The following is a 22,927-nucleotide window of genomic DNA, read 5'->3' as shown; positions in this document are numbered from 1 at the left end:
TTGCCTATACATTTCTTTATTTCTGCACTCCACATTCTGCAGTCTATAGCAAATACCAAACTAAATATCTCACCCTATCAACTTCTGCTTCACACCATACTGATTCAAAACTAATGCCACTATCTTCCCCTCGTATCTCAATCCTGTGCAGACATAATTCTCACACTAGCATTCGAGAGTTCAAAGAATAAATAGGGTAGGAATCAAATGGATGTTTAATCTTATTAAGCAAAAGATTCGTAAGAAAAGGATGATGTTGAAGAAATACTGTGTGCATAAGGATGTGCCTGTTATGTAAATTATAAGCAGAAGTGTAGAATAGTCACATCTGTTGGAAGGAAAGCAAAGTCTGAGTATGAAAAGAAACTGGCTCTGCATGCTAAAGACAACTCACAAGAATTCTATTGATATGCTGCAAGTAAAAGAAAGAATGAATATGAAAGAATAACTCTTCTAAATGCAGATGGCATGAGGGGTTACAAATGCAGAAGAGGTTGTTCAACTAATGAGTGCCCATTTTGTTAAAAGCTATCAACCTGGTGTACGCAACATTGAGTACAACAAAAACTCAGATGTATGAGGCCGAGGTATTAGAGCTGTTGCACAGTGATCAGCATTCATTTTAGAAATTATGGACTTTACAACCGTGCTATAAATAATAACTATTTTAATTTCCCGATGTTTCGATCTTCATATGAAGATCATCATCTGGAGTATATACAAATATACAAGTACAAGCTGAGTTACATTACACACAATAAGCTAAAGAAACAATGATTTGATCACGGGTTAGGGTTATTCTACTGGCATGACCTCTAGTGAAAAAAAAAATTTTTTTTTTACAACTTAATTTAGAAACTACGTCAAAGCTAAATTCTATTTAACATACCATGAGAAAAACATTCTTTTTTTATATAGATAGTCTTCTTTCATTAACAATGATGTCCTATTTTTATCATTACAATTGTTATTTTTGATTTAGGATTCTGGATTATCTACAGTCCTGTTTATAGTTAACTATAAACAGGACTATAGACAGGGATTCCTTGGCACTGTTATTGGATTCCCTTGGGATCAATGAACTTGTAAAACATGTCAATACATGCTAAGGATTGAATGGGAGCCGACAAACAAGTTACATTACAATATAATAATAAATATAGCAAATGTCCAACAAATATGGAGGGTTTTTAACATTTTTGAAAGAAAAAATTCCTAATCTTATAACTGTATACTTTGTATTTTGCATAGGCAGCATTTTTTTGTAAAAAAAAAAAAAAAAAAGAAAGAAAGAAAATAAGAATTCCATGACATTCTACAAGTGCACATTCAATCAGCAAACAAAATAATGGCCAAGCCTTGAATAATTTTCTGTTTGTTCAATTATGTGTCAAAATGTTAAAATCTACAACCTGCTTCTTTTACACATGGAGGTACTGGGGCTGTCAAAAGGAAATTGTTTGCAACATTTGAATGAAGTTTATATGGTTTAGTTGGCTGATATATCATTGAAGTTTAGTGATATTCAAACAAGATTAAGAAGCAGAAATACAAATTCAAGTTCAGACAATTATTCTGAGATTTTAATCCAAAATGGATCTGTTTATAGTCAGTTACAATCAAAAAAATGTTTTTATGAAATTTTTGCAGGTTGGGAACACTGCTTAAAGGTATATATATCAGAAAATGATGACTAAAAATATTCAAACTTTTTTTTTTTTTTTTTTTTACTGAATACATATTAAAGTTTTTACAAAATGCAAAAAAAAAAACTTACCAAATAAGGCAAAAACACATCTGTGATATATACAAACAATGCTCCCAGAAAGAACCCCACCACCACAGGTATAACTGCTAGCTCTCCCTCTTTTCCATAAATTCCAGAGGTTTGTGCAATTTCAATGGCTGGTTTCAAAAGAGACCAATAAGAAGCAGCTATCATCACCTATATATAATTAAAAAAAAAAAAAAACATTTAAAAATATTATTATAATTAAAAAAAAAAAAAAAAGAGAAAGACTGAAACTTAAAACACTATTTCCTACAAATATGGGATAGCTTTGTGAAAATAGTGTTTGCATCTATAGCACTAGGCTGCCTGAATAAAGAGCATTCTAAGTTTGATTCTAGTTTATGATTAGAAGAACTTTTTTTGTAAGTCTTTCTTCAATCAGTTCTTGAATTAGTCAATCTCTGGCATGAGCAAGCAGATGCTCCAATACCACCAATTCCCAAGGTGAACATCTGTGCAGAGTCAAGATGCGGCCAAATCACCTTAGAAAGAGGAATAACCTTTCTATCGTAGTGCATTTTTCAACATCTAAGTAATCCTTTGAGTTTTATGAAATTTTGCAATAATATTATTTATTATTATTTACATAGACACTTCATGGAGTCAAAAGACTCATCGTGGGAGACCCACTCTATTAATTAACATAATACCTGTCATACATCTCCTTAAACCTATTCACTGTTGGGGTGTTCACATTCACCTCTGGCAACCCATTCCACTCATTCACCACTCTTCAAGAAAAGAACTTAGTTCACACACCCTTACTAACCACACTCTTAGACAGCTTCCAAGTGTGAACCCTTGTTTACCCCCTACTCCTGGCATCACTCTTTTCCTCAAACTCCTGCATAGATGACCAAGAGAAATTACCTTCTATCATACAGGAATTCAAGCACCATATACCTCCTTTAGTTTTTTGACACAAAGAAATCATGAAATTACTCAAAACCTTGGATACTAAAAAGTCTTCTGGTCGTGATGGTATCTCTTCTATTGTTCTCAAACATTGTGCTGCATTGTCTCTTACAATCTACTGTACATATCTGGTACTTATCCCAATGCATGGAAGCCATCTTGTATCCATCCTATTCCAAAAATGTGTAATAGAAGTCAACCATCAAACTACCAAACAATTGCCATCACCTCAGTCCTCTCCAGAATAATGGAGAATGTCATCAATAGCCAACTCTTCCACTACTTAGAGGCTCACCCATTAATCAGCAACCAGTATAGATTTCACCATTCAAGATCCATTGATAACAGATAGCTGACCTTTTAGCTTACATCACCCACCACTGGATATGTGCCATGGAAAAGTTTGTAGAAACTTGTACTGTGACACTTGACATTTCCAGTCTTCAAAAGTGTGTGGCATTATAGCCTGCTCAACAAATTGCCATCCTCTATAACTGAGTAGCCAGCTTTCTCTCTCTGGTTGTTTGTTACGAGTCATGGTAGATAGCTCCCTCTCTTATAGATTCACTTAAACCTCTATCACACATGAAGTGTTTCACTTCATATGTGAGATAGAGGTTATGATATACACTTTGTCTATTCTACAGATACTTCCATGGGCACTGCTTCAGTAAATTGGCAACCATCATTCCTCCACTTTCTGTTGCTGCGAGTCACGGTAGACAGCTCCCTCTCTTTGAGCTTCACCATCAAAGCAGGAGTGCCTCAAGACTCTATCCTATCACCTACTCTCTTTCTCTTGTTCATAAACAACCTATTCACAATCACCAATAATCACTATTGATACAGGAGCTGCAGCTGCCCAGCATCCCTTTACTGTGAAATGACAAACACATTGAGCATGCTTCTCCACTTCCTCTTCAATTCTGTCCACCTCTGTCCTCTGGAGCAGTCTTCCTCATGAAATATTCCCAAACAATTACAACTTGCAGATCTTAAAAAAACATGAATAACCTTCTAACTCATTCCTTATTTATACCCTTGTTTGTACATAGGTCTCTTGATCTGTTATGTATGGGAGCAATATAAAAAAAAATTTCAAGAAACACATTAACAGATTCCTTCTTTCTCCTAACCACTTTCCTACACATAACAATGTTGTGTTATAGATTCTGTACCCCCAAATGTATGAGACTGATATAATAATAAAAAATAAACAAATAATTAATTACCAGCTTAGTATGGAAATGTTTACTATGCAAATACTTCTAGTCCTATTAGTAACCATCATCAAATTCCTGCCATGTACCCTCAAGGGGTGTACAGGATATGATAGTACTACATGAAAAAATTACATCATTACTAACTTCCTATCTACAATTTTCCTCCAAATCAGTTTGTTACTTGTCAAGACTCCAACATTATCAGATCTTATATTTCTATTGTCTAAGGCACTTTGTACCGTATAAATACACCTATATCTTGGTCTTTCTCTGAGTCAGTTTGCTGCAAACCTGGCAGAGAACACTTGTTTTGCTAATCTTTCTTCGCCCATTCTGTTTAAGTGACCATACCACCTGAGATTAGCTCTGCTAACGCATTCCTGGATGTTGACAATGTCAAGTTCTTTCCTAATAACCTCGTTTTTAATATGATATTGCCATTGATGCCATCTGTTCACACCTATAATCTTTCTCAGGGCTCTCATATCTGCGGTATCTAGTCTTTGGTCAAGTGTTTTACTTCTGACCCAGTTCTCAGATCCATAAGTTAAAACTGGTTTGAACACTGTCTTTTATACAGCTAATTTAGTGTTCCGACTAATTTGTCTCTTATTCCATATGAATTTATTCAATTGACTTCCTACCATACCAGCTTTACTGATTCTGTTGTCTATTTCTATATTTAATTTACCATCTTCAGTAAAAATCATGCCTAAATAGCTGAAATGTTTCACTTGTTCCACAGGTTCTCCATTCACAACACAGTTGACATTTTCAATGATTCTGCCTATTTTCATTGTCTTTGTCTTTTTATTGCTGACCTTCATACCATATCTATTACAACAGCTATTCAATTTAGTCAGAGAATCTTGCAGACTTGTAGCGGATTTATTTAGAAGTATAACATCATCCGCATAAAGCAAAGAGCTGACATTAACATCTCCAATTTTGATATCATGTTTAATACCACTTTCCTTCATAATGTGATCCATATAAATAATGAATAACAGAGGGGATAATGTACATCCTTGTCTCACACCAGATTTAATATTAAACCATCTTCCTGTACTTCCTTCAATTCTAACTGCTGACTTACAACTAAAATAAAGACTAAATATTGCTTGATATAATGCCCCATTGACACCATATAACTGTAGCAAATTGAATAGCTTCTCTCCTGGAACCTTGTCATATGCCTTTTCCAAATCAACAAAACTTAAATACAGATCTCTGTTATATTCCCATGCTTTCTCGACTATTTGTCGTAAAGTGAAGATCTGATCCTGACAGTCTCTATTTGGCCTGAATCCAGCTTGTTCGTCACCAAGCTTTTCTTCCACAATTCTTATCAACCGTTTCTCAAGTATACTTGCATAGATCTTGCCAGGAACACTCAGTAGGGAAATACCTCTGTAATTCTCACATTCAGTTTTATTTCCCTTTTTATATATGGGTACTATGAGAGCTCTACTCCAATCATCAGGAATTCGTCCCTCTGTCCAGGCTTTCTGAACTATGCAGTGCAGCCACTGTAAGACTCTTATACCACCATACTTCAGCATTTCTGGTCAAATATCATCTACCCCTGCTGCCACATTTCAAGCCTTTGATGGCTTTTTCTACTTCAAGTATGGATATTTATTCCTGACTGCATGCCTGGTCAGTGTTTTTTACCACTGTGCTGTCATCACTGCTTGTTTCATTTAGCAGTTTTTCAAAGTAATTACTCCATACTTCAATGATATCTTTTTCTCCCGTTTTCATGTCACCTTTATCATCTCTAACTCCTTTTACAGTACTCTTTCCTCTATTCCTAAGCTTCTTCAACAACCTCCAGAATATTTTGCCACCTTCTTGATATTTATTTTCTATATTCTTGCCAAAGTCCTCCCATGACTTTTGTTTAGCTAGTTTTACACAGTGTTTAGCATTCTTGCATTTGTCTCTATATTCTCTAAGAGCACAAGCTGACTTATTTGACAGGAACTTTTGATATGCTTTCTTCTTTTCCTTCATTGCCTCTTTAACGTCTGTGTCCACCATGGAGTTCTGATTTTTTTTATCCTTGCAGACAACCTCACCACATGCCTCTCTGACAGAATCAATCAGTTTTCTTCAGAGTTTGCCACTGAATCTCCAAGGTTTGATTCCTATTCTCAAACTCTTTCATTTTTTCTTCAATAATCTTTGTGTATTTTAGTCTACAGTTCACATCTGAGAGCTGCTCAACTTTTATTCGCTTTAAAACTTTCTTACATGTTATTCTTTTCAATATGAAATTCAATTTTATCCTGCTCAAGACTAAATAGTGATCACTTCCAATTTCAAATCCTCTGTACACTCTGGAACATGGTGTTAGTAATAACCAGTCCATGTCCTGAGCAGAAATCCAACAGGTATTTGCCATTATTATTAACTTTGCTCTTTTCTCCAAATTTTCCCAAAATATTTTTGTATGTCTCACAATCATTTCCTACTCTGCTATTTAGATCCCCAACAATGACCAACTTTTCCTTTTTCATTGTGTCAGTTGCTTTTTCTAAAGGCTCAAAAATTCCTCCACTTATACCTTAGTAGAACCTTCTGTGGGACTATAGGCACAAATAAGTCTCATTGTCCAGTTCCCCATTCTCATATTTGCCCACATTACTCTACTTGAGACTGACTGCCATTCAAGAAGATTAGCCTCGTATTTTGTGTTGAATACTATGGCTATTCCTTCTTTTCCTTGATTGTCATTGCCTGAATATAACATTTTGTATTTATTGCTCAGAAAGATCCCACCAGTTTTTGTCTTTTTTTTTTTAGTCACCCCTATTATGTCGATCTGGTACTTATCTAATTCCTCAGTTAGCTCCATTTCTTTGTCATTCAGGCTTCTTATGTTGATAGTACCCATCTTTAACTCTGGTGATGTTGAGTTCGGGTTTGTTTTCAGATTTGTTCCAGTAGCTGACTTTTCGCTGTTCGCCCTGGTTCCCTGGCGAAAACAACGGAGGCCTTGTTTAACCCTGCGACGCCCCAGCCAGCATGAAATTTTGTCATGTCGTACCATCATTTTTTTTTTTTTTAGTAACGTGTGATGTAATATGTGATGTAAACATTGATAAAAATAACTATGTTAAGAATATTGAAAATCTATATAAAATTTATAATCTTCAACTGTATATCATTTGCTCTGATATATAACAAATATATTGTATTAATGCAGGTGTCAAAAAGCAAGCAATAACCCAGAGATACTACACAGCTGTGATGATTAATTGATGGTGTATTATTGACTGCTGTTAGAATATCAATGTCTCTCCTTGTCAATACAGTAAATTGCTTTAACCCTCTCTGTAATAGATCAGACTGAGAAGGATTATGAGATCTGGAAAGGCAAGCATTGTAGCAGAACACACTACAAGCAGAAGTCAGGTCTTAGTGTCCATGTCTTCAAACAACATGAAATGGACTGGTCACTGGCTTCAATGCTTTATCTTGAAAATCATCTCCTGTCTCATTTTTTCAAAGTGTCTAGTAAAATTATAAGCTCAATAAGACTTCCAATGTCTAATTTTGCAACCGGAAGTCACTCAACCACTGGTGTAGAAAACAATTAATGTGTATAATCATCCATAAGCCATATGAAACAGTGGACTACATATAGAAAATATACTAGACATATTGTATATATGATTTTCTTTTTATCTCAGATTTAAAAAAAATAAATAATTGTTTCCATAATTTTCAGTGTTAATTATTTTTTCACTTGCTTTCTAATACTTTATTTTAATAAATTTAGTTTAATCCTTTATCCAAGTGTAAGCAAACAAAGTTTGCACCTTAAGTATCTTCAGGACTGAGGCAACTCGTGGTAAAGGTGGACCAAGCTCTCATCACTCCTTGTCTCAGTATCTCCCATAATGCAAAGCACATCTCCTTGTGGACATGTATAATGCTATGCATTAAGAGAAGGACCACTACCCAGACCGGTTTCGACCTTCATTGAGGTCTCGTCAGTAGGAGCCAGACCCAGAAGTGGTGATACTAAGGCAGAAGCAATGGAGAAGTCATATTTACCTATACTTACCTATACATATAGGTATATTTATATATATACATATAGGTATATTTATATATATATATATATATATATATATATATATATATATATATATATATATATATATATATACATATATTTACTGACTGAGGTCTCATCAGTGGGAGCTAGACCCAGAAGTGGTGATACTAAGGCAGAAGCAATGGAGAAGTCATATTTACTTATACATATAGGTAAATATTACTTCTCCATTTATCTATATGTATAGGTAAATATATAGGTAAATATCACTTCTCCATTGCTTCTGCCTTAGTATCACCACCTCTGGGTCTGGCTCCCACTGACGAGACCTCAATAAAGGTCGAAACCGGTCTGGGTAGTGGCCCTTCCCTTAATGCATAGCATTATACATATCTGCAAGGAGATGTGCTTTGCATTATGGGAGATACTGAGACAAGGAGTGATGAGAGCTTGGTCCACCTTTACCACAAGTTGTCTCAGTCCTGAAGATATTTCAGGTGCAAACTTTGTTTGTTTACACTTCGATAAAGGATTAAACTAAATTTATTATAGTCTAACCAAGTGGGAAAAAAATTCCAACTTTATCTTAATGATGTCTGATAGCTGAAAGCAAAATCCTATTAAATAGAGATATTTTCAACAAGTGTAATTAATAATATATTATAATAAATTATACAAATAGTTCTGATGACCCAACAGATGTACTCTGAAAATGGATAACACAAAATTAATAATTAATTTTTACATTTGGTGTTTTGCATTTTTGTGATTTCTAAAATTTTTAAGAACTATTTGTAAGTAAATATTGTATTTGTTTCATTTAAATATGATATTGTTGGCATGGCATGAATACGTGGACGAAGAATAGCAGCAAAGACCATGTTGTTGGGCGATTTGAATTTGTGGAATTTTATTCAGTGCAGTGCACACGAAATATATTTGTTGAGAAAATTAAAAGATATATGAAAGGAAAGTGAAACTGAAGATAGAGAAAGTGTGTATTAAGTGTTTCAAAAGATAGTGTTTGTTAGGTGACTAGAATGCAGAGTAGACAGTACCGATGTTAGGATGGAAAATGACGTTATTAATATTGTAATAGGTTTCACGGTATGATAAAAACACAGATGGTTAAGAAAATAACTATTTACTAACTTAAAAGCTAATATTTCGCTGGTATTATATCCAGCATCTTCAGAGCACACAACACAAAGTTTGTTACGAATGCAAGACAACCACAATCCGGTGTAACAGTGGGACTAGTATAAGTAATTGCAGCGTGCAACACAAGACTAAAGTCCTAATATGGCGCCATCTAGGTAAAAAAAAAAAAAAAAAAAAATTGTAACAAATTGCATTTGTAACAAACTTTGTGTTGTGTGCTCTGAAGATGCTGGATATAATACCAGCGAAATATTAGCTTTTAAGTAATAAATAGTTATTTTCTTACCCATCTGTGTTCTTATCATACCGTGAAACCTATTACAACATGTCTGACAAACACATTAGCCTATCCAGATGTTAATAATGTTGAACGTGCAGCCATGAAAATAGATGAGGACAAAATGTACATTAATAAAGAAACTGCACACTTGAGTGTTAGCTTTCAAAGGAAAAAAGCATGAAATTGAAAAACTGCAGAAGCAGCAAGGATCTGTGGATCTGCAAATTCAGGGAAACTTAAGCAAGAGATTATCGGGGCTGAGAAGAAAAATAAGCAGGCGGTCTGAAGGAATAATAAAGACCAACCGAACAAACAACAAAAACAAGCTAAGGATAAAATTATGTACAGGGACTCAATCAGAGGGGTACTTAAGTAAAATGTTACAAAATCGGGTTTTCTGGGTGCAGAAATTCAGGATAATAGCCAGGCTATCTGGATGCAAAAAAGGTAAATCGAAGAAAATTGTCATGATTGGTACAAATGATCTGAGACGCGAAAAGTATTCTATGAGGGGGTGGGTGTAAAGGAGTTGTTAGAATAGTCAAAACTAAAGAGTGAGAAGGTGAAGATTGTAATTGTTGGAACTTGGTTATATAGCAATCCCTCGATTAATGCGTTTTCGATTGGTGCGTCATTTTTTTTCTATACCCAAATTCGATTAGTGCACCTATATGCATCTTAAAAATAAATGTTACAGATTTTAAAAATTTTTCTCTTATATTTTTATGGCTAACTATTTTAAAAAACACTCATCAGGATGAAATAATTTAGTTACCAATTTAAAACATTTTACAAAGTTATTTTTTAATGGCATACTACACTATTTCCATGTACACTATGTTCCAAATTTACTGCCAAAATTTATGTTGCTACTAATTACATAGCATTTTGATGATCATATCTCGTGCTTCCTCTGCAATTGTTTTCCTTACTTTCTTATTTTAAAGTATTTTCCCAACTTTAATCATGAGTAAAATAATTAGTGAGCAAGAAAGTGGAAATGTGAAAAAGATTTGAAAAGTAATCTCAATGAAAGGAAAACTTGAAATAATAAAGAAAAATGAACAAGGCAAGTCCAGAGCAAAGATAGGACAAGAGCACAAAAATAGGTGAATCAACTATAAGAGCAATTTTAAGCAAAGCTGCTGGATATAAAGAGAAAGGTAAGGCTGCTTGAAGTTCATCATGCATGCACTCAAAATCAAAGTATTATAATAATTGAATTAGAGAGACTTCTACATGGATCGAAGATTGTAACCAAAAACGAATCCCGCTAAGCACTACCTTATTAAATCAAAAGCATTAAGTCTCTTTGCAACTTTAAAAGAAAGGACTATCAATCATGGAAAAGAAGAATTCCACACTAGTGCTGGGTGGCTTGAGTTTCAAAAAGAGAAATAGCCTACATCATGTTCTAATTACAGGCTAAGCTGCAAGGTGCAGATAAGGAGGTGGTCACAAATTATTCAGAGATTTTGAAGAAAATTGTGGAAGGCGGTGGCTACTGTGACTAACAAATATTTAATGTCGATGAAACCGGCCTTTTTTGGAAGCGAATGCCGTCCAAAACTTTTCTGTCCAAATCAGAGAAATCTTGGCCTGGTTATAAAGTTGCAAAGTCAAATGAAATTACTGCTAGCAATATGCAAGCCATCTGGAAGCACATCTTCCACATTATGCAAATGAGTTTAGAGGCTTTTCAAATGAATCTGAGTTAATTAAATCTCATTCTGAGAAATTGAGTGATTCCGACCTGCTAAATTTAGGTGCACATAGATGGAAGATGCCATTATTATTAGATATCTATTATTATTACAACTATTAACATTATTTAAATTAAGGGGATATTAAATCCCACATTGTTTTAAAACAGAATATGAAACTCAAAGATTGGAATCAGAGAGTTTCATGCCGAATATAGTAAACTATAAAAGTATCGGCGATTACTAGCATGAGCTAATGCAAGTGATCCTAGTACGTAGTACAATAACGGGCAACTCGCAGCAAAGGTGGTAAAGTTCTGATTGCTATTCTTAGGTATTTTCCATAATGTAAAAACATATTTCCTAGGAAATGTATGCTGTTATTACATTATGGTGGGAGGTCACTACCCAGACCGGTTTCAGCCTTTTTTGAGGCTTCATCAATGAGTAGCTAGACCAAAGCTAGACGAAAAGATCAAAAAAGGCTGAAACCAGTCTGGGTAATGACCTCCCACCATAATGTAATAACAGCATACATTTCCTAGGAAATGTGTTTTTACATTATGGAAAATACCTAAGAATAGCAATCAGAACTTTACCACCTTTGCTGCGAGTTGCCCGGTATTGTACTATGTACTAGGATCACTTGCATTAGCTCATGCTAGTAATCGCCGATACTTTTATAGTTTACTATATTCGGCATGAAACTCTCCGATTCCAATCGTTGAGTTTCTTATTTGGTTTTAAAACAATGTGGGATTTAACATCCCCTTAATTTAAATAATGTTTATATCGCCAAAATGACTATTGGCTCTTTATATTTAAACAACTATTAACATTTACAAACTACTGGGAGTTGTTTTCCATTTTAATGTGAGATCACACTGCATACACATAGTAAAGTAGTTATCTCTACATAATTCATTTATACCAGCCAGTTTCACGAGCTCTGTAAAAATACATTATACTTGGTATATATAATGTCATCTGTGCAGTTAGCTTAGTGGCTGTGAGCTTCACAACCATATGGCTGGGGAAGGAGTGTTCTAGGTTCGATTCACGTCGGTGACGTGAGGAGCTGAAGGATCTTCCTCAGCCATAGCCAAGTTAGCCGGTCTTGGGCATGGACAGTAGGGTTTTTTCTCCCAGTTTATCCTGGGGTTTTTCATCCTGCAAAGGAGGCAAACCAGCCTTGAGACCTCAACACTATAGACATAGAATACACCAGGGCATAGGGCTGACCACCTTATTCTGTGAACGGTTTGAGGTCTGATGATTAATAATAAAACCCTCGACACCGCAAGGTAAAAGAGGGAAAAGGAAGATGAGATGAGATGGAAGATTCTGAAGAATATGAAGAAAATTTAGTCACTGATAAACCCAAAGAGATTTCACAGAAACAATCTGAAAATATTTTTCTTACAATCAAAGTTTTTAAGAAGCAATGCTAGAAGGCTGACCCTCACGAAGAGAAAAGCAGTAAAATTTGCAGAAGTAGTAGAAGCGGCAATAGGGCCATACCATCAGTTGTATGAAAAAAAGAAACAGAAAATGTTTGCCAAACTACATTAGCTCAATTCTTTGTTAAGAAGTAGAATAATAAGTTTATATTCTGAATATGTTTTATTGTCTTTCAGCTTCATGGTTTTCCTTTAACTAGGCCCTGACATATACCCTAATTCTTTTATAAAAAAAATTAAAGGTTAAAAAGAAATTTGAAGAACGAATTATACTTTTCCATAGATTATTATATTTAATTGGCATGTTTTCGATTAATGCGCCTGTTTTGAATGCATTAGGTGCATTAATTGAGGGATTGCTGTACCTATAAATTAAAAATGCCCAAGAAATTATATTCTTGGTTTAATCCTTTATCCAAGTGTAAACAAACAACGTTTGCACCTGAAGTATTTTCAGGACAGGGCAACTCATATACGAGTTGCCCTGTCCTAAAAATACTTCAGGTGCAAACTTTGCTTACACTTGGATAAAGGATTAAACCAAGAATATAATTTCTTGGCATCATTAATTTATAGTATAACCAAATGGAAAAACTTCCAATCACTATCTCTAATCCAGAGAATTTTAATAATAAGGTGTGAAACCTTTCGGCTAGTTGTATATGAAAATATAACTTCTGCATGACTTCAACCTTGGTATCACCTTTACGTCTGGCTTCCACCAATGGACCTCAATAAAGATCCAAACTGGTCTGGGTAGTGACCCTTCCCACAATGCATAGTATCATACATGTCTGTAAGGATATGTGCTTTGCATTATAGGATAATAAGGCAAGTGATGTGAAGTCATTAGTTTCAATATACGAAGTTGCCCTGTCCTGAAAATATTTCAGGTGTAAACTTTGTTTGCTTATACTTGGTGAAAGGATTAAACCAAGAATATAATTTCTTGGCATCTTTAATTTATAGTGAAGATTGTAAGTCTCCTACCACGCAATGACACATATGTACTGAGGAGAGTGTTGACAGTCATTGAGTCCATACGTAGATTGTGCAGAAGGAATGATGTATGGACCCGTGGTCTGTGTTTGACGGAAAGAAGCATTTATACAATGTCGATAGCCTACATCTAGAGACCTGTTAGGTGTCTAGAGAGAGAGCTTTGTTCACTGAGTATGCTGAAGTGCAAATTCAGGAAAACTTAAGTAATTAGGGCAGAAGCAAGTGAATTTGTGTGAGCACACCCATGAAATGAGTGAGTGAGTATGACCAAGTGAAGAATCTAGTCTCTCAAGTAAAAATATTGAAAAGGGTAGTCAATTCAGAAAGTAAAGGTGGGTGGGGGCCTAAAGGGATGCTACAGTTTTATACTAATCCAGAAGTATCAGGAACAAGAGGGAGGAGTTTTTGGCATTGTTTAGTGCAACCTCGCCAAACATTATAGACATTACTGAGACTAAGCTAACAGCAGATGTAATTACAGTGTTAGAATGTGAATTGTGAAACTGTATAAGGAGAATGTAAGCAGAGTAGTGAGGAATTGGTTCATTGCATCGAGAGTGGTTGGCGAGTGGAATGCATTGCCTGAGTGTGTTGTGGGTGTAGATGCATTGAATCAGTTTAAAGCACAGTTGGATAAACATTGTGTGCAATAGTGTGTCCCTCCCACAATGAGCCTCCGACCACATGGAGGTCAGATGTTAATAATAATAATAATTTTCAAGGATGACAGGATGGGGGGGAGGAGTACTGTTGATTATAGCAGATGAATTGCAGCCAAAAAGAATAGGAGATAGGTGAGAGAGTGGCAGTTTATTTGAAGTAGTCTGCTGTAATATTAAGGCCAGTAAGACAAAATACACAGTTGGTTGTTGCTATAGGCCAAGGTGTTCCACAGATGATATGGAAGAAATCCATTGCCAAATTAGTATAATGAGTACAGGTGGAATGATTGTTATGATTGTTATAAGGGACTTCAACTATGGAGATATAGACTGGAAGGAAAAAAAATCATATGGCTGGAAGGAAATTGAATTTATACACCTACTGAGAGATCATTACTTGATGCAGCATGTGATAGAGGGGACATGCAGAGTGAGAGTATTGGACCTAGTTGTAGAATAAGAAGAGCTATCCATAACCAAGGTGACCACATTGCCTCCAATTGGTGAAAGTGACCATGCAGTCTTGAATTGGGAGATTGTAAAACATAAGAAATGTTCTGTCAAGAAAGGGTATATTTGGAACTTAAGCAGGTGATTGTGACAAGCTTAGGATCTGTGCAATGGCATAAAATACTGCAGGGTAAGGATGTTAGTAGTGCATGGGAGATAGTTAAGGGTCATCTTGAGAAAGGAATATTAAATTGTATACCTAATGTACGGAGGGTTAATCAAATAGGAGTAAGAGGGATGAGTAATATCATTAAGCATGAGCTGCAGAAGAAGTAAATGTCATGGAGGAAGAGAAAGGTGACCCCCAAACTCATGAACAGAAAAAGGCTCAGTCAAGAAAGGTGACCAGCATGCAAACAAAGGCAAAATCAGATTATGAGAAGAATCTAGCTGAGCAGTCCAAAGGAAACCCCATAGTTCTTTCATTATGTGGCAAGTAAAAGGAAGATGACTATGGAAGATTAATCTTAATGAGTGTCACTTTCACTAATGATGGTCACGAAGAGACAGAAGCAGATAAAATAGTTGAGTTACTGAGTGACCACTTTGCAAGAGTATATATCATACTAGTGAGGTTACTGCTTTAACATATGTGACAGACACTAATATAGGAACAGAGGTGAATGTATTGAAGGTTCTGAGAATATTGCAGAATCTTAACATAAATACAGCTGTGGGATTAGATGGGATATTTGCTAGGGTTTTCTGAGAATGTGCAAGGAACTGACAATGCCTCTAATATGCTTTTTAATTTAAATCTCTCAGCTCTAGTAGAGTTCCAAGGGAGTGGAAAGGGGGCAAAATAATTCCCTGGCATAAGGTATCTTCTAAGACTGCAGCAGCAAATTACAGACCATTCAGTATCTCAGTTGTGGTGGTAAAAGTACTAGAAAAATTGGTCAAAAAGAGAATTCAAGAATGAGTACATAAAATTATGATACTGTATGAGGGTCAACATGGCTTTGTGAAGGATCACTCATGTCTTAGTAATTTATTAACGTTTTATAATAGAATAACAGCTGGGTTAAATAAAGGAAATTACTACACAATGATTTTGCAAAGGCATTTGACAGAATATCGCATGGAACTCTGATATGCAAATTAGAACAAATGTTGTTGGACATGACACTGGTTAAGTGGATTAGAGAGTGGCTGATGGACAGATATCAAAAAGTGGTATATGGAGGGACAGAATCTAGGTGTAAACAAACAAATATTGGTGTGCTGCAAGGTTCAGTAATGGGACCATTGCTGTTTAATTTCTACATAAATGATATAAGAAATAATCTGTAAGGAAATAATCAGTTATTTGCTGATGATGAAAATTAGGTAGAGTAATAGTTAATCGAGGTGATGTGAAGAGCTTGCAAGATGATTTAAATAGGCTGTCAGTATGGGCAAAAGTTAATGGGTGTCAGTTTAATGTCAAGAAATGTAAAGTTATGCATTTTGGGAAAAATAGATTACAAGGTTGAGTATCATATCGATGGCACTGTACTCCAACAAATAGAGGAAGCTAGAGATTTAGGGGTGGTGGTAGACAGAGTTAAAGTTTAGAGGACATACTGCTAAAGTTACTAAGGTAGCCCATAAGATTACTTAGCTAATGAAGAACACATTAACAAGTAGAGATAAGGAAGTTATTCCTCTTTATAAAGCCTTGTGTAATTCAGATGTGGACATATAAAGCCCAGATCTGGATTACTGGCTCATGTCTGGTCCCCTGGGTTTCTTGGGGATGAGGAAGTGGTGGAGAGCATTCAGAGGTGAGTGACAAGATAGTGAGTGGCCTGTGGAATGTTCTCTATGAGGATAGATTGAAGGTGTATGGATTGCAGAACTTGGTTGATAGGAGAAAAAGAAGGGATTTTATAGAAACATTTAAATTGCTTAAAGGGTTTTAAAGGACAGATGCAGAGGAAACGTTTCAGCACTTCGCTAGAGAGACCAGAAAAAGGGGGTCATCCCTGAAAGTTGAATAAAGCTGGGGTTAGTAATAGTGTGAGGACTAGATTTTTTGCTTGGAGAGTTGTGATTGAGTGGAATGGGTTGTTTGTTGTGAGTGCTTTATCTGTTAATGGGTTTGAGGAGAGGTATGATAGATTGTGTGAATAGATTGGGTCTGCCAAAATGAGTCTTTGGACTCCATGGAGGTACCTCATATAATAATAATAATGATATTAATAAAATTTTTAAATCCTCCATTACAGTGTTTTACTTGGTGTCAGTGACACATTCGGGATTTAATCCTGGGGGAGAGGGGCGAGTTGAGTAGACGATTTGAGAATACACACAACGCTTCACATACGACCTATGACTGAGCATCTGCAATGATCGCTAATTCATAAGTAGTATAAAAATAGAACACACAACACAACATAAATAGGGCGCAAGGGGGTGCAAGGGCACCCAAAAGGGGGGTGCCCTTGCACCCCCCCCCCTTTTGGGTGCACCACTGCTTGGTGTGTTTTCTGGACTTTTGATTTTATTATTACAATTAGGTCAAACTGATCTTAATGGCCATTTATTAGGTTTTAATATCCAATTCATAAATATTCAGTCACAATGTCAGTAATATGGCATTATTCATAATATAAAATTACTCGTTAATTAGTAGACAACCTAAGGCATAACAAGGGAAAGAAAGAAACAATAGCCAGACATCTTAAAATTACAAAAGAATAATTTTAAAGGAACAAATTATAATGTACTGCATTAAACAACTTACCCCTGCAGCAAATCCTAGACTTCCATCTAAAATTCTTCTCTGAAATGCATTAGAAAAAGAGAGAGAATGGATTAAAAAAAATTTAGTGAACAACTTTAATGAAATTATGTAATCAATTTATATATAGAAAACAATTTTTAACAGATAAAGAAGGAAAAAATTAAGGGATCCTTCACACAGTGCTTTTTAGAAACTGTGTAGTGTATAAACAGCCACACATTGCTGGTATCATAAGGTATCAGTAATACACAACATTGCATGTAATATACATATGAAAATAACATTCAACCAAAAAAAAAAAAAAACACTAGCCTTAAGGTTACTGTTTTTTTTTTTTTTTTTTTTGAGCATTTATAATGAAAAATTTTGGAAACTTAAAAAAACTACATGTTTTTTAATAACAAGACAAATTGTTTTGTTAGACTGCATTATCAAACCATAAATAACAGAACAAGTTAGAGCTTAATTGATCTCACCCCCCCCTTCCAACACACGCATGCACACACACACTTTCTGAATAAACCCACAAATATGAAAGCCTTATGCTGAAGAACTATACGTTATGATTATTAATCATTTAAAAAGTGAGGTTTTCTTCTTCTCATAATAGTTATATGCAATGAATGAAATGGCAAATCAAGTAAGGGGGGAGACAGTTCTTTATTTTGAAAAAAAAAAAAATACAAGAAAATGAGGCATCAAAAAAGAATGGAATAATATAAAAGAAATTATTACATCAGCAGCATATGAAAGTCCAGGAACATATAAAAATAAAAAATTACATATACAGGACAATGAAATAAAATCAATAATTGAAAATAAAAAGCTGACCTTTAAAAGATGGTTAAGTAGCAAAAAAAGCAAGAAGATGAAATTGAACATAAAAAAAAAAGACAGTGAGCAATATTCAAAGGAGAAACCAGAAAAAGAGAAAGCTAGAAAATATTTTTTTTTTTTTATCATACCTAGTTCCTTTTTCAAAAAAAAAAAAAAAAAATGAATAAATAAAATTCTTTAAAAAAAAATTGATAACTAGTATTTATTTATGACATATAATATAATAATGAATAATTTATACTTAAAAAGAAATAATATTCTTGTTTTCATTCTTATTTATTCAACTAAGACAATAAAAGAGTGCACATAAAATATCTTTATAACTATACTACTTGTATATAGAGCAGATGAATGCACGTGAAGTTCATCCCATGACAGTTCTTTATCAGTGTTCATATCAGTACATGTTATAGTGGGGGTTACTATCCAAACCAGTTTCTTTATTTTTATTTTATTTATTTATTTTTTTTTTTTAGGTGAAATTTGTTCATAAACTATCACAGTTCCAAGAACCTTAGAGACCTAAAACATTCGCACATTGCTCTACATGGATTACTCCACAATGCTTGGTCTCTAAAGGTTTACAGCCAGACAGCACTACATCAAAATTAGTTCCCTTCAACAGTCTTAGCCAAGAACCAGCTCTCCTCCATAGCAAGCACTGCAACATGACAACTTGTTTCTTGTCATCTTGGGGTGCAACAGCAATAAACAATTTGTTCAAAAACTCATCACTGGGATTTCACAATATTAGTTCAAGAGAGCTCACTCAATATTCTATGAATCTTATGAGCAATCTGGAAAAATATCTCTTTGCTCTACCTGGATTACTTTAGGATACCAAGTCTCTTTAGTTCTAACAATATGGTGTCAAACCTTAGTCCTCCTAAGTGATAGGTAGAAACTTGATTCACTACACAATCACCTTCTTGATGACCTTTATTACAGTCTCATCAATGGGGAACATACCTGTGGAGAATTAAGAGCTATTCTGTAACAAGGGTCACTTTTAAATGCATACACAAGTAACAACAAAATGGTAATCACATATTCACTGCAATACTCAGAAAGAGCTGAAACAAGTTCTTCACTGGATTAAAAAGAATATTTACTACACTTATCAAAAAATTATCCTTGCTTTTGTCCTTATTTTTCAATGGACATGGATGTTTCTGACTGTCATTAAGTGAGAGATGAATTTCATCTTTCAGCATGAAATCACTTCCCAATCATTGGAGGAATAAAATATCTTTTAAAAGTCTCTACAGAAAAGCTTCCAGACTATGTAAAAAATAAACAGAAATTTTTAAAGATAACAAAAATCTTTAGCTCGTCCATAGTACCAACGTACTATAAGTTTGTCAACCTTTCGTGTGTTCGAGATACATAAATTAAATAAAAAATAAAATACTTTGTATGTGAAACATCTTTAGGATTAGGTTTCTTGCATACAGAGTGCAGATGACTTCATATCAAGTCGCTATGTACGTTCTATATATGTATATATAAGTAGCCTAGTCCTAAAGATGTTTAAATTGCAAACTGTTGTTTTCTGTGTAAAATAAGAATGAAAAACACAGATACCAAAAAAAAAAAAAAAAAGAGAAAAATTATAACTTACAATCAGCGGTAAAAACTTTCCCACGTTATAAAAATATCGGTTTGTTTACAACACTGCGTAAACGTTACATTTCCTATTCGAAATGTTTTACAATTCTAAAAAAATAACCACTTACTTCTAAATACTATGAATAAAGACTTCATTTGTTTTACTATATATAAATTACCTGATTTGAAGCAAACACAAAAACTAGTCCTGCCCCAGCAGCTGTCAAACCCCAAGTAAAAAGCGTCCCTAGAAACGTTTGAACTATTGGCGAATATCCCTGTATCATGACTGTCGGAATAAAATTAATAATCTGGTGTTCTATGGTAGGATAATGAACGTAACGACTTCATGAATTTTATGAATACAACACTTACAGATGAAACGTAAGTGTCAATATGTAACTCGTCAGTGGATATCACCTGACAATCATACCTATACAAGCAACGAACAACGACAGGTGTAGCACATACTGAAGACTTTAAAAACGCTAGGAAACGAACAGCGCCACGCAATTTAAATGCATTAACCGACTCCTCGTACTTTATACCATTCTTTCCTGTAATTTATTCCATGTCTGAATTTGTGCAGTAAACAATACAATTAGCAAGGGGAATAATATTAATAATCCCTTATTCTTTTAGGACCAAATATTTAGAAACTTAAAATGTTTCTAAAATGACAAGAATGCTTATTAGGAGCATACAGTATGTATTTAACATATTTAATATATCAATAGTCTAGATATATGCACCCACATCTGACAGCACAGATGAGGACATTGACTTATTTTACAAAGATCTGACAGAGACAATAGAAACAGTACCAAAAGCAAGATGTACTAATTATTGAAGGAGATTGAAATACCAAAGGAATAGAAAATGATGGTTGGGAAAGCGTCATAGGAAAATATGGTTTTGGAGAAAGAAATGAACAAGGTGAAAATATGTTGGAATTTGTTGTGGACCACGAGATGATGATCTGTAACACAAGATTCCAGCAAAAGCAGTGTAGAAAATGGACGTGGCGTTAAAATGATGGGAAAATAGGATGGTGGTCGGCAGTAGATGGTGTTGGTGTAGATGATGAAAGTAGCTGCAGTTAGTGAAGTGGTGAAGAAGGAGAGTTGTAGAGTAGATGCCCTCTTTCGATGAGTCTTTGGACTCTCTGGTGGTGTTACGTAATAATAATAATAAGAAGAAGAAGAAAAAGAATTAAAATTAATTTAAATCAGTTAAATTAAATGAAATTTATTAAATTAAATGAAATGTATTAAATTAAATGAAATTTATTAAATTAAATGAAATGTATTAAATTAAATGAAATGTATTAAATTAAATTCAAGGGACGTAGGGTGAACGGTTTGAGGTTCGATGATTAATAAACCCTCGACACCGCAAGGTAAAAGAGGGTAAAAAGGGAAATGAGATGAGAATGAGATTAAATTAAATTTATTAAATTAAATTAAATTTAAATTTAATGAAGAATAATTTAAAAAAAATCAGCTAACGCCTTTTTATTCCCGTATACGGGGAGTAGGCGAGGCCATTTAGCCCTATCTAACTTTTGGAGACTGAGTGGGCAGTTCAATCTCCACTGGTACCAATCAGAGATAGATGGCCCAAGGCTATCACTAATTAAGCGGTACTCAGTGAAGAGAGACGGCTCAAATGTGCCGCCATCTCGTGGTCCCTAACCCTAACACAATATATTTAATGTCTGAAATAATGTGGGTTCTACGGTCGATTTTCTTGAGTTTACAGGACGAAAAACCCGAGTTTCCGGGAGGAAAAACCTGCTTGCCCGTGCCAGAGATCGACTAACTCGGGAACCGGTCGAAAAAAGGCTTAGAAAAATTTCCTCTAGTCGCCGACTAGACTCGAAACCAAGTCTTCCTTCGTGCGGCCAAGCGCCGTGGAAGATGGATAACATCAATACATCAGTGTCGAACTTTTCAAGGAGCAGATATAGATTCTGATCATAGTTTAGTGATTGCAAACATCAAGTTGAAATTAAAAAGAAAATATAAACCTCATCATCAGAAAAGAAGAGATATAGCAAGAATAAGTGAAGCAGAAATAGGAAGAAGGTACAGAACAGTGTCAGAAGAGAAACTTAAAAGTGTGGACAAAAAAAATTCGAATCTAAGAGTGAAAGGAATAATGAAGGCGATAGAAGATACAGTTGAAGAAACGAAGATCAAGAAGAAGTGGATTAGACATGAAACACTGAAGTTAGAACAGGAGAAGAGAATGAAGAAGATAAGAAGGGATATATCAGAAGAAATAGAGGAACAATATAGAAGAAAGTGTAATGAGGTGAAAACAGCAGTCAAAATGGATAAGATGAAATGGTTAGAAGCCCAATGCAATAATATAGAAGCTATGGAGAGCATAAAACTAGGGAGGTATACAAAATGATCAGAACCATTAATGAAAGGTGGCAACCAAAATAGATCACAATTAAAGATGAAAAAGTCAAAGTATTGATGAATAAAGATAAAATTGTACATCGATGGACAAGATGAGAAAGGACTTGAAAGTATTGTTAAAGGTAGCGAAAGAAAAGAGTGACAGAGTTAGAATGGTGAGTCTGTTGCCACAGTATGACAGAGAGGAGTTTAGGAGGGCCATAATCGCAAATGACATTATGCGCAGGTTATGTAGACGGTGTGGTGTGGAATTCGTGGATGTGTGGAATGAGTTTCACTGCATTTCATGTATACTAATGCCAGGAGTATTAGGAACAAAAAGGAAGAATTTTTGACCTTGATTGGCTCTTCCTGGCCACAGGTTATTGGCATTAGTGAAACATGGCTGACGGAAGATGATATAGTTAGTGGGATAGAATTTGTATGTTATAGTGTGTTTATTATTATTATTATTATTATTATTCCTGATACCTCCAAGGAGTCCGAAGACTCATCGTTTAGGAGGGATAGAGAGAATAAAAATGGGGGAAGGGTACCTCAAATTGTCA

At 34.8% G+C, this 22,927-nt stretch overlaps 1 protein-coding gene across 3 annotated transcripts in view; it reads right to left on the bottom strand.

The window, feature by feature from the left end:
* Zip48C (Zinc/iron regulated transporter-related protein 48C) overlaps positions 1-20,420 on the bottom strand; it is a 245,670-nt gene extending 225,250 nt beyond the window's left edge. For all 3 annotated transcript variants that reach the window (XM_090415478.1, XM_090415479.1, XM_090415481.1), the window contains exons 1-3: positions 20,130-20,420; positions 17,506-17,544; positions 1,778-1,945 (exon numbers count right to left, since the gene is read on the bottom strand). In XM_090415478.1, coding sequence (XP_090271604.1) covers positions 1,778-1,945; positions 17,506-17,544; positions 20,130-20,237 — 315 coding nt within the window. In that variant the 5' untranslated portion in view covers positions 20,238-20,420. The remainder of the gene's footprint in view (positions 1-1,777; positions 1,946-17,505; positions 17,545-20,129) is intronic.
* Positions 20,421-22,927: the final 2,507 nt, after the last annotated feature.

Source organism: Typopeltis vanoorti, chromosome 3 (assembly GCF_054136105.1).
Source record: "Typopeltis vanoorti isolate ZY-2024b chromosome 3, IOZ_Tvanoo_1.0, whole genome shotgun sequence".
Classification (NCBI taxonomy): domain Eukaryota; kingdom Metazoa; phylum Arthropoda; class Arachnida; order Uropygi; family Thelyphonidae; genus Typopeltis; species Typopeltis vanoorti.
This window is presented reverse-complemented; position numbering and strand designations above follow the sequence as displayed.